This window comes from Glandiceps talaboti, chromosome 3, assembly GCF_964340395.1.
Source record: "Glandiceps talaboti chromosome 3, keGlaTala1.1, whole genome shotgun sequence".
Taxonomy (NCBI): Eukaryota; Metazoa; Hemichordata; class Enteropneusta; family Spengelidae; genus Glandiceps; species Glandiceps talaboti.
Window position 1 is genome coordinate 27,667,493 of NC_135551.1, and position 14,279 is coordinate 27,681,771.

The window sequence follows — 14,279 nt, forward strand, 5'->3', positions numbered from 1 at the left end:
GTTAAGAATTGTTACTTCAAACATCATATAATTTGGTGTATAGATTACATTGATGTCTTTCTAAAAGTTATTTAATTCAGATAAAAAATTAAAAAATCCCTTCGATTTAAGGAAATTTAATGTTTTTGGATTTGCGTTTACCGGGGAGTGTCTTTAAGTGGAACTGCAGCTGCAAAGTGGTTGGAAATGAATCCAGCGGGTCTAACATTGTGCAAAATAGCGTCAAATATATACCAGACCTATAAATTGATTAAACCACAGACAAGCGCTTGCAGTATAAATTTGACGTATTACAGTTGAATACCGAATACCTATAATATAGTAGGCGTACAATGCCATTTCTATGTTGTAGGTGAACAATGCAAGTTTGTGTAGGCGTGACATTATGCCCTTTGAAGGACTTCCGTAATTGGCCAATATATGAACAAAGAAAGTGTGAATATTTGGAAGACAGAGAACGAGATATTCATTTAAACCTGTCAGTTAAGAACGAAGTGTCGACATTTCCCCCTTAAGCTTGTTCCAGTTGGTACGTATTGTATCATCACCACTTTACCATATATGGTATGTATTGCCTGTGTTGTTTGCTTTTTGAAAGATGCGGCACCAGTTTCACGATATAAAATGTGTTCTCAATCTGATTGATGTAGTAGGAGTACGACTAGATGTTATCATCCTTTCTTTCCTTGGTATTTGTCGTCTGTTTTCGGTTTCAAATAAAATAAAATATATTACACTAGTTCATGGAAATTCATTTTTTTGTCCTTATGCAACTTTTATGTCCTTTTATGTCATTTTTATGTCCTTTGTCTCTTGTACCTGTGGTTTATGTAGGTTTCTACTTCGTTCAATGGTCACAGCGAACTCGATAACACTTTTTTTCCTATATGGTTTACTTGTTCATCAGTATCATTATTTACACACCACCACTTTCTTGTGATGTCGACGGCAAATCCACGCAGATACAGCTGTGTATGGTTTTGTAGTAATTGTACTCGTACCTGTGCCAGGGCGACAAACCTATCAATTTATCACGAATAATGTCCCATGCCTATCAACAGAGCTAGAGTCAGGTTCTACAATGATAGATGGACAATGTGCATTCGTACGCTTGTTTGGCCAGAGATTAACGATGCCTGTAATGGCTCACATTTGACGGAAAGGTTTTAAGTCTCGAGGATAGCGTGGTGTATTGCACATTTTTGCTTCTCCCGCATTTACAATAGTTCGATCCGATTACCCATCCACTGGTGTTAATTAAAACGTGTCAGCCAGAGAGACAGACACAGACAGACACAGACAGACAGACAGACAGACAGACAGACAGACAGCCAGCCAGCCAGCCAGCCAGCCAGCCAGACATACATACATACATACATACATACATACATACATACATACATACATACATACATACATACAGATATCTCCCTTTTTATAACTTCCTGATTTAAATCTCCATAGCCAGAGAAAAGTAAACGGGATAAACCAGGCATAACACAAATGAGGTCAAAGAAATGAAACGAACGAGAAAAGCAGACAAGAAGTATAACTCGGTTCACTGTTTTTACGATATATGGTATTTTTCAAAAGCATACCAATTTAATTGATGTTGATGAATAAAATTTGCTAGAAAGAAAAACTTGTTTAAATCTCACATATATTCACAGGCTCAATTGACATTGCAATTGATAGGAAGGCTGCATTCCGACGATTTCTAAATAAAAGTCGTACAATATGATATTGAAAAAACTGACGATCGCGGGAATATTGGTAACGCGATTGGTCCATTTACGATTTTAAATTCCTGGATGTTATTAGTATTGGAGTTTTCGAGTGGCTAGACGAGATTTGTTAATGTGTAAATATTTTCTAGCTTCTCACCCTCCGAAATTTTCGATATGGATGAATAAAGATCCATTCCTACGGGGGCTAAAACAGTGTATGAATCCACTTCATTGTGGTAAGGAAGGTGACCTTTAGGCTCTGTGATGAAAACGAAAGCAGTAAATACCTTTGTGGGTCACAGCTGGTTTGATCTAAAACCCAGGTCACACCAGTAATGGTTCAAACCACACTGCCATTCGCAACAATTCCTAGGACAAATGAGTTTGATGAACAGTTCCATTAATTTTCTTGCCATCAGGGGATTAACAAGTTCACCGGTAAGTTACACTTTACAGGGAGGTGTCGTGTCTGAATATAGAGGTCATCATTGTCGTAAACTTCTAACGTGAAAAACCCCCCGAGTTTTCGTCATTGTCGTAGAATTCTGACGTGAAAAAAACGAGTTTTGGTCATAGACTGTGCGATCTGTGAGACGGAACTGCCCACAGACAAGGAAGAAAATACTTCCTTGTCGATGTCTGTGAACACTCTGAGTATCACACTTGTGTTACCAAAATGGCGTTCCGAATACAAAGAAGAACAATCGTCAAAAAGGTAGAACTGTTCAAATGTGAATAATAGCCTTATAGCAATGGCTAAGATTTAAAAGTCAAGTCACGTTCTCTGCGGGTTAAAAACCGTATTAACAATGTTTCGACCACACACAAGAGTACTTCTCCAGGTAAAACTAGCCTGTAAGAAAATGTATGCAGTTCTGATGCAGACCAGTACCTGTTTAACTTTGACAAAATCAGCACGATGGGGGTTAAAATGAGTAACGTTTGAACATAATATGTTACAATTGAAATACTTTCACACCACTATATGATGATGCAAATAGTCAGCCTTTTTGAATGGAAGTATGTCACCCTCAGGCAGGGAAAATATACTTGTTATGCTATGGGTCGTAGCCCATTCAACTGTTTGTGAAAAACAGTGACGAGAACCTGTATCATTTTCTTAGGTTTTATCGTTCACGTAGTAAAAAGACGTTAGTGTATCTGTTTTAAATCGAGAGAAATTAAAACAGATACACTAACGTCTTTTTTTCCGTTTTTATGTTTAGTCACAGACAAGTAAGTTTGTCTGTGGTTCAGTGGATTAATCCTTTCAAATCTATTACAAAGTCTGTCTTCATAAGTTCATATGTATTGTATAGTATACCTTCTGCATGTGTTCAAGTACATGTACCATATATCTTATATAATATTGCACACTATCAACAACAACTGAAAGGCTAATAGAACAGTATTGACACCATTGTTCATGTTTTTGTACACTTCATTCAACATTTCACAAAGAGTACATACTTATCTTTCAGGCTATAGGATCCCTAAACCTGTGTGTAGACATTCACCCTTTATGAATCTGTCTAAACCTGTGTGTAGACATTCACCATTTATGAATCTGTCTAAACCTGTGTGTAGACATTCACCCTTTATGAATCTCTCTAACCTTTGTGTAGACATTCACCCTTAATGAATCTGTCTAAACCTGTGTGTAGACATTCACCCTTTATGAATCTCTCTAAACCTTTGTGTAGACATTCACCCTTAATGAATCTGTCTAAACCTGTGTGTAGACATTCACCCTTTATGAATCTCTCTAAACCTTTGTGTAGACATTCACCCTTAATGAATCTGTCTAAACCTGTGTGTAGACATTCATAAACGGCGATTATATTCCAATCCTGTATTGAACTTTAAACTTGAACTTAGCGTGTATTGTAAACCCATATTTGGGTTACCACGACGTAGTTTTTTCAATTGTAACCTCAATAGTTTCTTTTCCCAGTGGGTTAGGGAGCTATCTGGAACTGAAAATCAAACTAAGCAAATATTTATTTTCATTATAAAATCACACAGCATCATCACCTATCCCGGATTCACCAATGCAAAGTAGCTCTGATTACGGGGTCAAGTGACCATATGGGTATTGGAGTCGCTGTAGCACGACGCCTTGCACAGAGAGGATGTTCTCTTATTTTAACTGGCAGTCGAAATCCTGAAAAAGTGGACACACTTAGAACAGAACTAGAAAAGTGAGTAAAATGTTCTTGTTCCATAGAAGGGCTGATAGAACTGTCCATTGAAAAAATTACAACTTATCTGTGAGCTATTGACTATTTTTTCTGATATATAATAATAAATCGTACAATTCTGAGACAAACATCTGCGGCATTACAATACTGTTTCCTTTTCAGGGAATTTAGAGTTGCTGTGCACTATATACCTGCTGATATCAGAGACCTTTCACTGGTCAAGAAACTCTACACTGATGTCAAACATATATATCCAGAAGGAGTAGACATTTTAGTCAATAATGCAGGTATTCATGTTAGTAAATCATATCTAGTTATTAATATGACGTCATTTCCTTAAAATGCAGACTTTCATGTTAGTAAATCCTCTCTAGTTGTTACTATGATGTCATTTCTTTAGAATGCAGTCATTCATGTTAGTAAATCCTATCTAGTTGTTACTATGACGTCATTTCTTTAGAATGCAGTCATTCATGTTAGTAAATCCTCTCTAGTTGTTACTATGATGTCATTTCTTTAGAATGCAGTCATTCATGTTAGTAAATCCTTTCTACTTATTACTATGACGTCATTTCTTTAGAATGCAGTCATTCATGTTAGTAAATCCTCTCTAATTATTACTATGACGTCATTTCTTTAGAATGCAGTCATTCATGTTAGTAAATCATATCTAGTTGTTACTATGACGTCATTTCTTTAGAATGTAGGTTTTCATGTTAGTAAATGCTATCTAATTGTTACTCTGACGTCGTTTCTTTAGAATGCAGTCATTCATGTTAGTAAATCCTCTCTAGTTATTACTATGACGTCATTTCTTTAGAATGCAGTCATTCATGTTAGTAAATCCTCTCTAGTTATTACTATGACGTCATTTCTTTAGAATGCAGTCATTCATGTTAGTAAATCCTCTCTAGTTATTACTATGACGTCATTTCTTTAGAATGCAGTCATTCATGTTAGTAAATCCTATCTAGTTGTTACTATGACGTCATTTCTTTAGAATGCAGTCATTCATGTTAGTAAATCCTATCTAATTGTTACTATGGCATCATTTCTTTAGAATGCAGTCATTCATGTTAGTAAATCCTATCTAATTGTTACTATGACGTCATTTCTTTAGAATGCAGTCATTCATGTTAGTAAATCATCTCTAGTTATTACTATGACGTCATTTCTTTAAAATGCAGACTTTCATGTCAGTAAATCCTCTCTAGTTATTACTATGACGTCATTTCTTTAGAATACACACATTCATGTTAATAAATCCTATCTAGTTATTACTATGACGTCATTTCTTTAAAATGCAGACTTTCATGTCAGTAAATCCTCTCTAGTTATTACTATGACGTCATTACTTAATTATTTTTTGGTATGATTTACCAAGGTTATAGATCTTTTCTTGGTAGATTAATTTATCAATGGCATTCAACAACACTTATTATGACAAAAACGTTATCAGGTAATTCATGACTTATGTTTATTCCTACAGGAGTATACAGCCGAGGTAGTGTAGAAAAATATTGCATTAAGTCATGGGAAAGAGATATTCGAATCATGTTGACCGCACCATTCTATCTCACCAAACTAACTTTACCAGACATGAAGTCAAAAGGTGAGTTACGAAAGAATATTGCATTGCATTTTTCTTAATTTCTGAAAGCGAATACGATTTCTAAATCATATGCAGAAATAATTCAAGTAAAGAATTCATGATGGTCGAACGACTTATAGGCGGTGATCGACTTGAAAGTTGCTGTTTGGATCCTGACCGCTGTCATTGCAACTGAACGACTAGTAATTGAGGCAAAATTTGAGCCATGTTGTGCCCGCGGGGTATAAATATTAAATGGAGAGTGATAGAGTTTGCTATACATCTGATGTTATTACCTTCTGTGCGTATAGAGGTTTGTACGTACCCAGGGAATTGAGGACGAGCCCGTGTATGGGGGGGGGGGGGGGGGGGGGTTGTAGGATTCCGCTATAGACTGTTTGTATTTTTCGATATACACATGATAGCAGTGCAGTATATCGATGCGTCCGATTGCGTGATACACGCTGTTAGTGCTTGTGAATTTGATTTGATTGCCTAACTCTACATCTGCATATTTAGGTTGGGTTGGGTTTTATTGCCTAACTCTATATCATTCTGTGCAATGTAGGTTGGATTTGATTGCCTAACTCTACATCTGTACGTGTAGGTTGGGTTTGATTTGATTGCCTAACTCTACATCGGTACATGTAGGTTGGGTTGGGTTTCATTGCCTAACTGTACATTTGTACATGGGGTTGATTGCCTAACTCTACATCTGTACATGTAGGTTGGATTTGATTGCCTGACTCTACATCTGTACAATGTAGGTTGAATTTGATTGCCTAACTCTACATCTGTACATGTAGGTTGGGTTTGATTGCCTAACTGTACATCTTTACATGTAGGCTGGGTTTGATTGCCTAACTGTACATCTTTACATGTAGGCTGGGTTTGATTGCCTAACTGTACATCGGTACATGTAGGTTGGGTTTGATTGCCTAATTCTACATCGGTACATGTAGGTTGGGTTTGATTGCCTAACTCTGCATCGGTACATGTAGGTTGGGTTTGATTGCCTAACTATACACCTGTACATGTAGGTTGGGTTTGATTGCCTAACTCTATATCTGTAAATGTAGGTTGGGTTTGATTGCCTAACTCTACATCTGTACATGTAGGTTGGGTTTGATTGCCTAACTCTATATCTGTACATGTAGGTTGGGTTTGATTGCCTAACTCTATATCTGTAAATGTAGGTTGGGTTTGATTGCCTAACTCTATATCTGTAAATGTAGGTTGGGTTTGATTGCCTAACTATACATCTGTACATGTATGTTCGGTTGTGTTCCATTGCCTAACTCTACAGCTGTACAATGTAGGTTGGATTGGGTTTGATTGTCTAACTCTACATCTCTACATGTAGGTTGGGTTGAGTTTCATTGCCGAAATCTACAGCTGTACAATGTAGGTTGGGTTGGGTTTGATTGCCTTACTCTACATCTGTAAATGTAGGTTGGGTTTGATTGCCTAACTCTACATCTGTAAATGTAGGTTGGGTTTGATTGCCTAACTCTATATCTGTAAATGTAGGTTGGGTTTGATTGCCTAACTCTATATCTGTAAATGTAGGTTGGGTTTGATTGCCTAACTCTATATCTGTAAATGTAGGTTGGGTTTGATTGCCTAACTCTATATCTGTAAATGTAGGTTGGGTTTGATTGCCTAACTCTACATCTGCATATTTAGGTTGGGTTGGGTTTTATTGCCTAACTCTATATCTGTACATGTAGGTTGGGTTTGATTGCCTAACTCTATATCTGTAAATGTAGGTTGGGTTTGATTGCCTAACTATACATCTGTACATGTATGTTCGGTTGTGTTCCATTGCCTAACTCTACAGCTGTACAATGTAGGTTGGATTGGGTTTGATTGTCTAACTCTACATCTCTACATGTAGGTTGGGTTTGATTGTCTAACTCTACATCTCTACATGTAGGTTGGGTTGAGTTTCATTGCCGAAATCTACAGCTGTACAATGTAGGTTGGGTTGGGTTTGATTGCCTTACTCTACATCTGTAAATGTAGGTTGGGTTTGATTGCCTAACTCTACATCTGTAAATGTAGGTTGGGTTTGATTGCCTAACTCTACATCTGTAAATGTAGGTTGGGTTTGATTGCCTAACTCTACATCTGTAAATGTAGGTTGGGTTTGATTGCCTAACTCTATATCTGTAAATGTAGGTTGGGTTTGATTGCCTAACTCTATATCTGTAAATGTAGGTTGGGTTTGATTGCCTAACTCTATATCTGTAAATGTAGGTTGGGTTTGATTGCCTAACTCTATATCTGTAAATGTAGGTTGGGTTTGATTGCCTAACTCTATATCTGTACATGTAGGTTGGGTTTGATTGCCTAACTCTACATCTGTAAATGTAGGTTGGGTTTGATTGCCTAACTCTACATCTGTACGTGTAGGTTGGGTTTGATTTGATTGCCTAACTCTACATCGGTACATGTAGGTTGGGTTGGGTTTCATTGCCTAACTGTACATTTGTACATGGGGTTGATTGCCTAACTCTACATCTGTAAATTTAGGTTGGGTTTGATTGCCTAACTCTATATCTGTAAATGTAGGTTGGGTTTGATTGCCTAACTCTATATCTGTACATTTAGGTTGGGGAAGAATAATCAACACAAGTTCAGTGTATGGATTAGTCGGAGCTCCAAATAAAGCTAGTTATACATCATCTATGCATGGACTGCACGGTTTGACAAAGGTATGTATGTATGTATGTATGTATGTATGTATGTATGTATGTATGTATGTATGTATGTATGTATGGTTACAGTAATCCATCAAGCTGTGTTTTCAATCGTGGTCTTTCTACTAGTTACTTGATATTACTAAGGGTGTCAGGCAAGGTGGCACACTTTCACCTATCTTATTTATTCTTTCACTTGAGGCCCTTCTATTATACAGCTGCAACATGACACTGAGATTAAGGATATCATTTATGGTTTATTGTTATTATAATGAAGAATCCCTGGTGATATTCAGGTCACGTCCAAGGCAGTTCCGCACCTTAGTTTCCACTAGCTTTTTTTGTTCCACCAAAGAGTCAATTTTTGAAGTAGATTGTTTGGGGAGGACTTTGATTGGGACTTCATTTATACTTTACCATTAAAAGTTACCATTAGTAATACTCTTCGTGAATTTCAATAGAAAATAAGTCACAGCATTCTATATACAAACTCAATGCTTTTTAAGATGAAGTCATCTTTAGTGAATACAGACTCTTGTACACTTTGTCATAGAACATCTGAAACTTTGGTGCACCTCAGTATTTGTTGAATGTGAAATTGTGAAAGCCATATGGACTGACCTGGTTACATACTTAATAGGGTAATGTTTTGAATTGCCCGATGAACCCTACATCTGAGAAAATTATTTTCGGTGAGAAAACTTGGTCCAATTTATTGAATCATATTGATCTATAAAAATTTACTTCTCTCTTTATACAAAGACCAATGTTTAACATATTAAGATTAGAGGTTAAACAGGTACATAAAATGGAACACTTTATTTCAGTGAGAAAGGGCACAGTGCCTATTTACCAGGCTAATGGGGAGATTTTTAAATACTTTACCTTTTTTTGACTCTGTCGTGGATATGACGAAGTTTATTTTTTTTGTCTGCCTCTGTTCGGTCGTGCATTTTTCCAATACAGTTCATGAAATGAAAAAAATTAAAATGAATATAAAGACCCCCCCCCCCCCACCACCACCAACAATCAATTGTCAGAAACGAAAAGAGTGATAACTGTGAAATTGTTTCTATGAGAGAGTACAGTTATGTATAGGTTAGAATCACAATTTCGTAGTACCACGATTTTTTGTCTTTTCTAGGTGAATTTTAACTTTTTTGTATTCATTTATTACACTTGGCCCTCTTCGGTGCCTCAATGTATCTGTGTTATCATTGTTATGAGAGATCTAAAACCAGTATTTGTTTTATAATATACATATCTTTCTTCGTCTAAATGTCTTGGGAAATTATGGACATCAAATTGATGACTGTGACTTTTGTTACTCATAGGTGGTTGCATTGGAATCAGTTGGTTCTGGGATAACATGTAATGCCATCTGTCCTGCATGTGTTAATACAAATAGTAAGTATCGCCATAAAATTGTACAGCACTGTAATATATTGTTTAGTTATTTGATTGGATAGTCATCTAAAGATCAAAACACAAATGAACACCAAGTTTGACACCAAGTTTGCCAGCCTTTACTTACTGTAAATTCCTTACCAAACCTTCTTTAGTCATATTCAAATTTAGGTTTAAACTGAATGCCTTTCATAACTGCAAAGACTTCAGATTTTCGTTCCTACACACAATGATTGTTGGAATGCAAAAGAACATATGTGATTAGTTAAGTTTGAAGTATGTACCAAATTGTATTGAATTTGAAGTATGCATTTTGAAGATATAGCCTAATTACTGAAAAACTTTAATTATGCAAATGAGTCATTATAACTAAATGCTACTGATTATCAAACTTTATATGGTGCATGAACCTTGTTACCATCAATATATATATATATATATATATATATATATATATATATATATATATATATATATATATATATATATATAGTCTGATGAACGCATTGAGCGTGAAATTCGGAGTTACAACTAAGCACCTCAAGTTCCAACCAACTTACTTTGATTTTATATATATATATATATATATATATATATATATATATATATATATATATATATATAACTCGGTGAGTATCAATCTGCTATAAGACAGTGCTCTATACCGCAGTGGCAGAGCGTAATAGTTTTGGTAGTACTGGAACTCTTTCTTGGGTGTAACTCTGAGTTTCACGCATATTGCGATCATCAGACACTCAAGTGAGTGTCTGATGATCGCAATATGCGTGAAACTCAGAGTTACACCCAAGAAAGAGTTCCAGTACTACCAAAACTATATATATATATATATATATATATATATATATATATATATATATATATATATATATATATATATATATATATATATATATATATATATATATATATATATATAACTCGGTGAGTATCAATCTGCTATAAGACAGTGCTCTATACCGCAGTGGCAGAGCGTAATAGTTTTGGTAGTACTGGAACTCTTTCTTGGGTGTAACTCGGAGTTTCACGCATATTGCGTCTGATGATCGCAATATGCGTGAAACTCCGAGTTACACCCAAGAAAGAGTTCCAGTACTACCAAAACTATATATATATATATATATATATATATATATATATATATATATATATATATATATATATATATATATATATATATATATATATATATATATATATATATATATATATATATATATATACCAAATTATATTAAATTTTAAGGGGACATTCTTAAGATATAGCCTAATTACTGAGAATCATTAATTATGCAAATGACTCATTAAAGCTAAGTGTTACATCAGTAAGCCTTATGAGACATGTGCACCCTGGTATCATTAATGTGCATACCAAATAATATGGAATTTGAAGCTTACACTCTTCATGTATCACCTAACTACTCAAAATGATTATTAATGCAAATGACTAATCAAAATTAAAAGCTACTTCAACAAGTTTTTCAGCACAAGTGCCCTTTCTTTTGTTTGAAGTATGTACCAAATCATATTGAATTTGAAGTACGCATTCGCAAGTTATAGCCTAATTACTGAAAATCATTAGTTATGGAAATGATTCAATAAAACTACAAGCTATATTATCAAACTTTATATGACACATGCTATTTGTTATCATCAGTGTATGTATCAAATTATATTGAACTTGAAGAGTGCATTCTTAAGATATAGCCTAATTACCGAAACCATTAATCATATAAATAGCTCATTAATATTCATGGCTGTTTATCAAAAAGTAATCGATTCTTGCCATTGCCCTACAGAACACATGCACCAAATTTCGTTTGAATTGAGCCAGCAGTTTTTGAGAAAATGGTGAGACAGACACACAGACAGCCAGACACACACACAAACACACACACACACACACACACACACACACACAGACAGTACAGACACACACATAGACACATGCACACTGACACAGACACACAACACACAGACACACACACACACACACACACTGTTCATCCCCAATATATAACCTTATAATCGAATGCCTGTAACATTAACTAAATCTCACATAACTAAATTCAATTCAACCAAATAATCCGAACTCTCTTGCAAATTTAACTCGACTGATTCACATACTCTGAACTCACCTATAGATTGATCTCAATCTCACATACCAAAGCACCTCTGAATTAATTAACCTCAACTTAAACCACAGCCCTTAATATTTACTTTCCAGTGTTTATTGATGGAATCATCAATAAATCTAAAGAAATGGGTGTGTCTTCAGAAGAGATAACAGTAAGTCCAAAGTCTGAAAAAGAGAGGTTTTGTGAAGATTTAATTTGCAAATTACTTTATATCAACTACATACATTCCAACAAGTTTGACTTGCATTGCCTCAATACATCGATGATAATGATTTATAAACTGACTAGTTTGTTAAAATAGACAGAATAAGGTGTTTTCGTGTTTTTCACGTTTCTTGACTATTTATGAAGAGTTTAGTTAAGCAAGCAAGTGAGTAAGTGGGTTTATTTATTCCGCATTCGGAGGCCATCGGCCCAAAGATACAACAGGCAATTATTAATATAGATCAGTAATATAAAAGGCAATGAAACTGTTACATAACACTGGTAGCTTCTTTTCGTAGTTTCATGGCATGAAATATGAATACTGCGAGAGTAGTGTATCTACATTGACAATGTTAGAGGAAAGTAAATACCAGGCAAAGAGTTTGATTCCAGGCAAAGATAACCAGGTGACTATCCCTTTCCATTTTAGAAAAATACACTGCAGACACGGAACCCTTCTGGTCAGTTTATTGAGCAGGATCAGGTTGGTATCATCAAATTGAGAATGTTGTAAGATTTGTCTTTGTCTATTTTCTACAACTGGCCGCCATTTTGAATATAAACACGCATTTGTCAAAGACATAGTTTCGAACATTTCAACTTACTATTTATCGTGAAGGTCACAAATGAAGTTGGGGACTAAAAGGATAATCAAATATTTCCTATGCCTGCACCAGTTATGCAACTTGCCACTTTGATAAAAAGACAACAAAGCCATGGCATTAATGGTAATGAATAAGAGTATAACAATATAGACCAGACTGAGATTCATTCGATTATCTTAGATTGGAGAACATGTATTATATCAGCAAAGGGTTGTATGGACGATGTACTCTTTCAACTTTGTAAAAATTGCTGTTTGTCATTTCTGTGGCAATATGTCGACGCCAGTGTTTTATGTCACTAGAACATGTGAAAACATCCTATTCCTATACAGTTGGAAGTGACGATTTGTTAACTCATCCCCTAAAAGTAAACAATATCCTACTTTGATTCATTAGCAAAGTTATGAACCAGGCAAGTCAGACATGTTTCTCACAATTTCATACCTTACAATGAGTTATATCTATGTTACAGGTTGCGGAACTGGCAGCATTTCTGTGTTCACCAGCAGCAGACCAGATCACTGGTACCACCATACCTATTGACGCAGGATTTTGTGCTGGGGAAAATATTAAAGACCCAGTCCGAGATAGAGTGGTGCTTAATACACAGCATGTACAAGTGACGGCACCGTGTTGTAATATCGCTTAAAAATAAAAAAAAAGATTACCCGAAAACTATACTAGTTCGTACACAGATGGGGTGGTAGTAAGCATATTGTATTAGACCACATAGGTTAGGTGGCGAGACTCTAACTTACACGATTCCAAGCTTGCCATCCTAACCATTTGACCCTCATACCCTGTTTTAAACATGATATTCAACCACGAACTGATGAAGATGTCCTGTGGAGGTTATAGTAGATTCACGAATATGGTGAATCTGGCCGGTGGTTGTATCACCAACTGATGTGAACCGAAATTAGATAATACATAAACATCGACCACTTTGACAGTACGGTCCTTTAAAAAAGAAGTATCTAAGACTCCTTTTATATTCAAGTCACGAGGTTATTGTTTTTCCTGTGTAAGCCAACATAGGCAGCATTCCTCTCACCTTGTTATGTAACAGATGTCTTTTTTTAATTGCTTTTCTGCCAACCTTATGTGTTATGTATTTGATTGGGGTTGACTAGATACCCACGCAATACCATGGCAACATCGTAGTCATAGTGATGGAAAATAGCCAATTAAATTCAGGGAAGAGAGGTCAAATATGTTATATATGAGTGTCTCAAACTGTATCATTTCTGAACAGAATGTTGAAATCCGGGTCATTTCAATTTTCATCCGACTTCTGTTGACAGTGACTTTCAACAGCATCGCTCGATGGTCCTAATGCCATGGACATCTAGAGCACTAACCATCGTCGTCGAATGTAATTTTCAATTTCTACATTTACCATCGTCAACATAATTTTCAACTTTTGCAAGATGTGGACGGATGACAGTATCAATGAAACCGTTTGGAACGACACCCTTCAAATCAATAAAACCATTGTAACTGAATACGGAACATTGACTGTAAAAGAAAACATTTGTATCATCGTAAGTACTGTTGTACTCATTCCTGTTATCATTCTTGGTGTTGCTGGAAATGTGACTGTTTGCTGGATAGTTGGTAAAGTAAAGAAACTTCAATCACCTGCTAACATTCAGTTAGTGACACTTTCTGTTGCTGATTTCCTGAC

At 35.6% G+C, this 14,279-nt stretch overlaps 2 protein-coding genes across 2 annotated transcripts in view; both read left to right on the top strand.

Annotated features, from left to right (window-relative positions):
- The window catches only part of LOC144453937 (large ribosomal subunit protein uL13-like), a 116,619-nt gene that overhangs the window by 77,189 nt on the left and 25,151 nt on the right, over window positions 1-14,279 (top strand). The gene's annotated exons all lie outside the window — the stretch shown is intronic.
- LOC144432634 (D-beta-hydroxybutyrate dehydrogenase-like) lies at window positions 2,027-14,106 on the top strand. Its single transcript, XM_078120896.1, has 9 exons — window positions 2,027-2,165; window positions 3,753-3,928; window positions 4,091-4,215; window positions 5,418-5,540; window positions 8,133-8,236; window positions 9,556-9,628; window positions 11,873-11,934; window positions 12,418-12,471; window positions 13,065-14,106. Exons 1-9 carry the CDS (start codon window positions 2,106-2,108, stop codon window positions 13,239-13,241), a joined length of 954 nt encoding a protein of 317 aa, XP_077977022.1. The 5' UTR covers window positions 2,027-2,105; the 3' UTR covers window positions 13,242-14,106.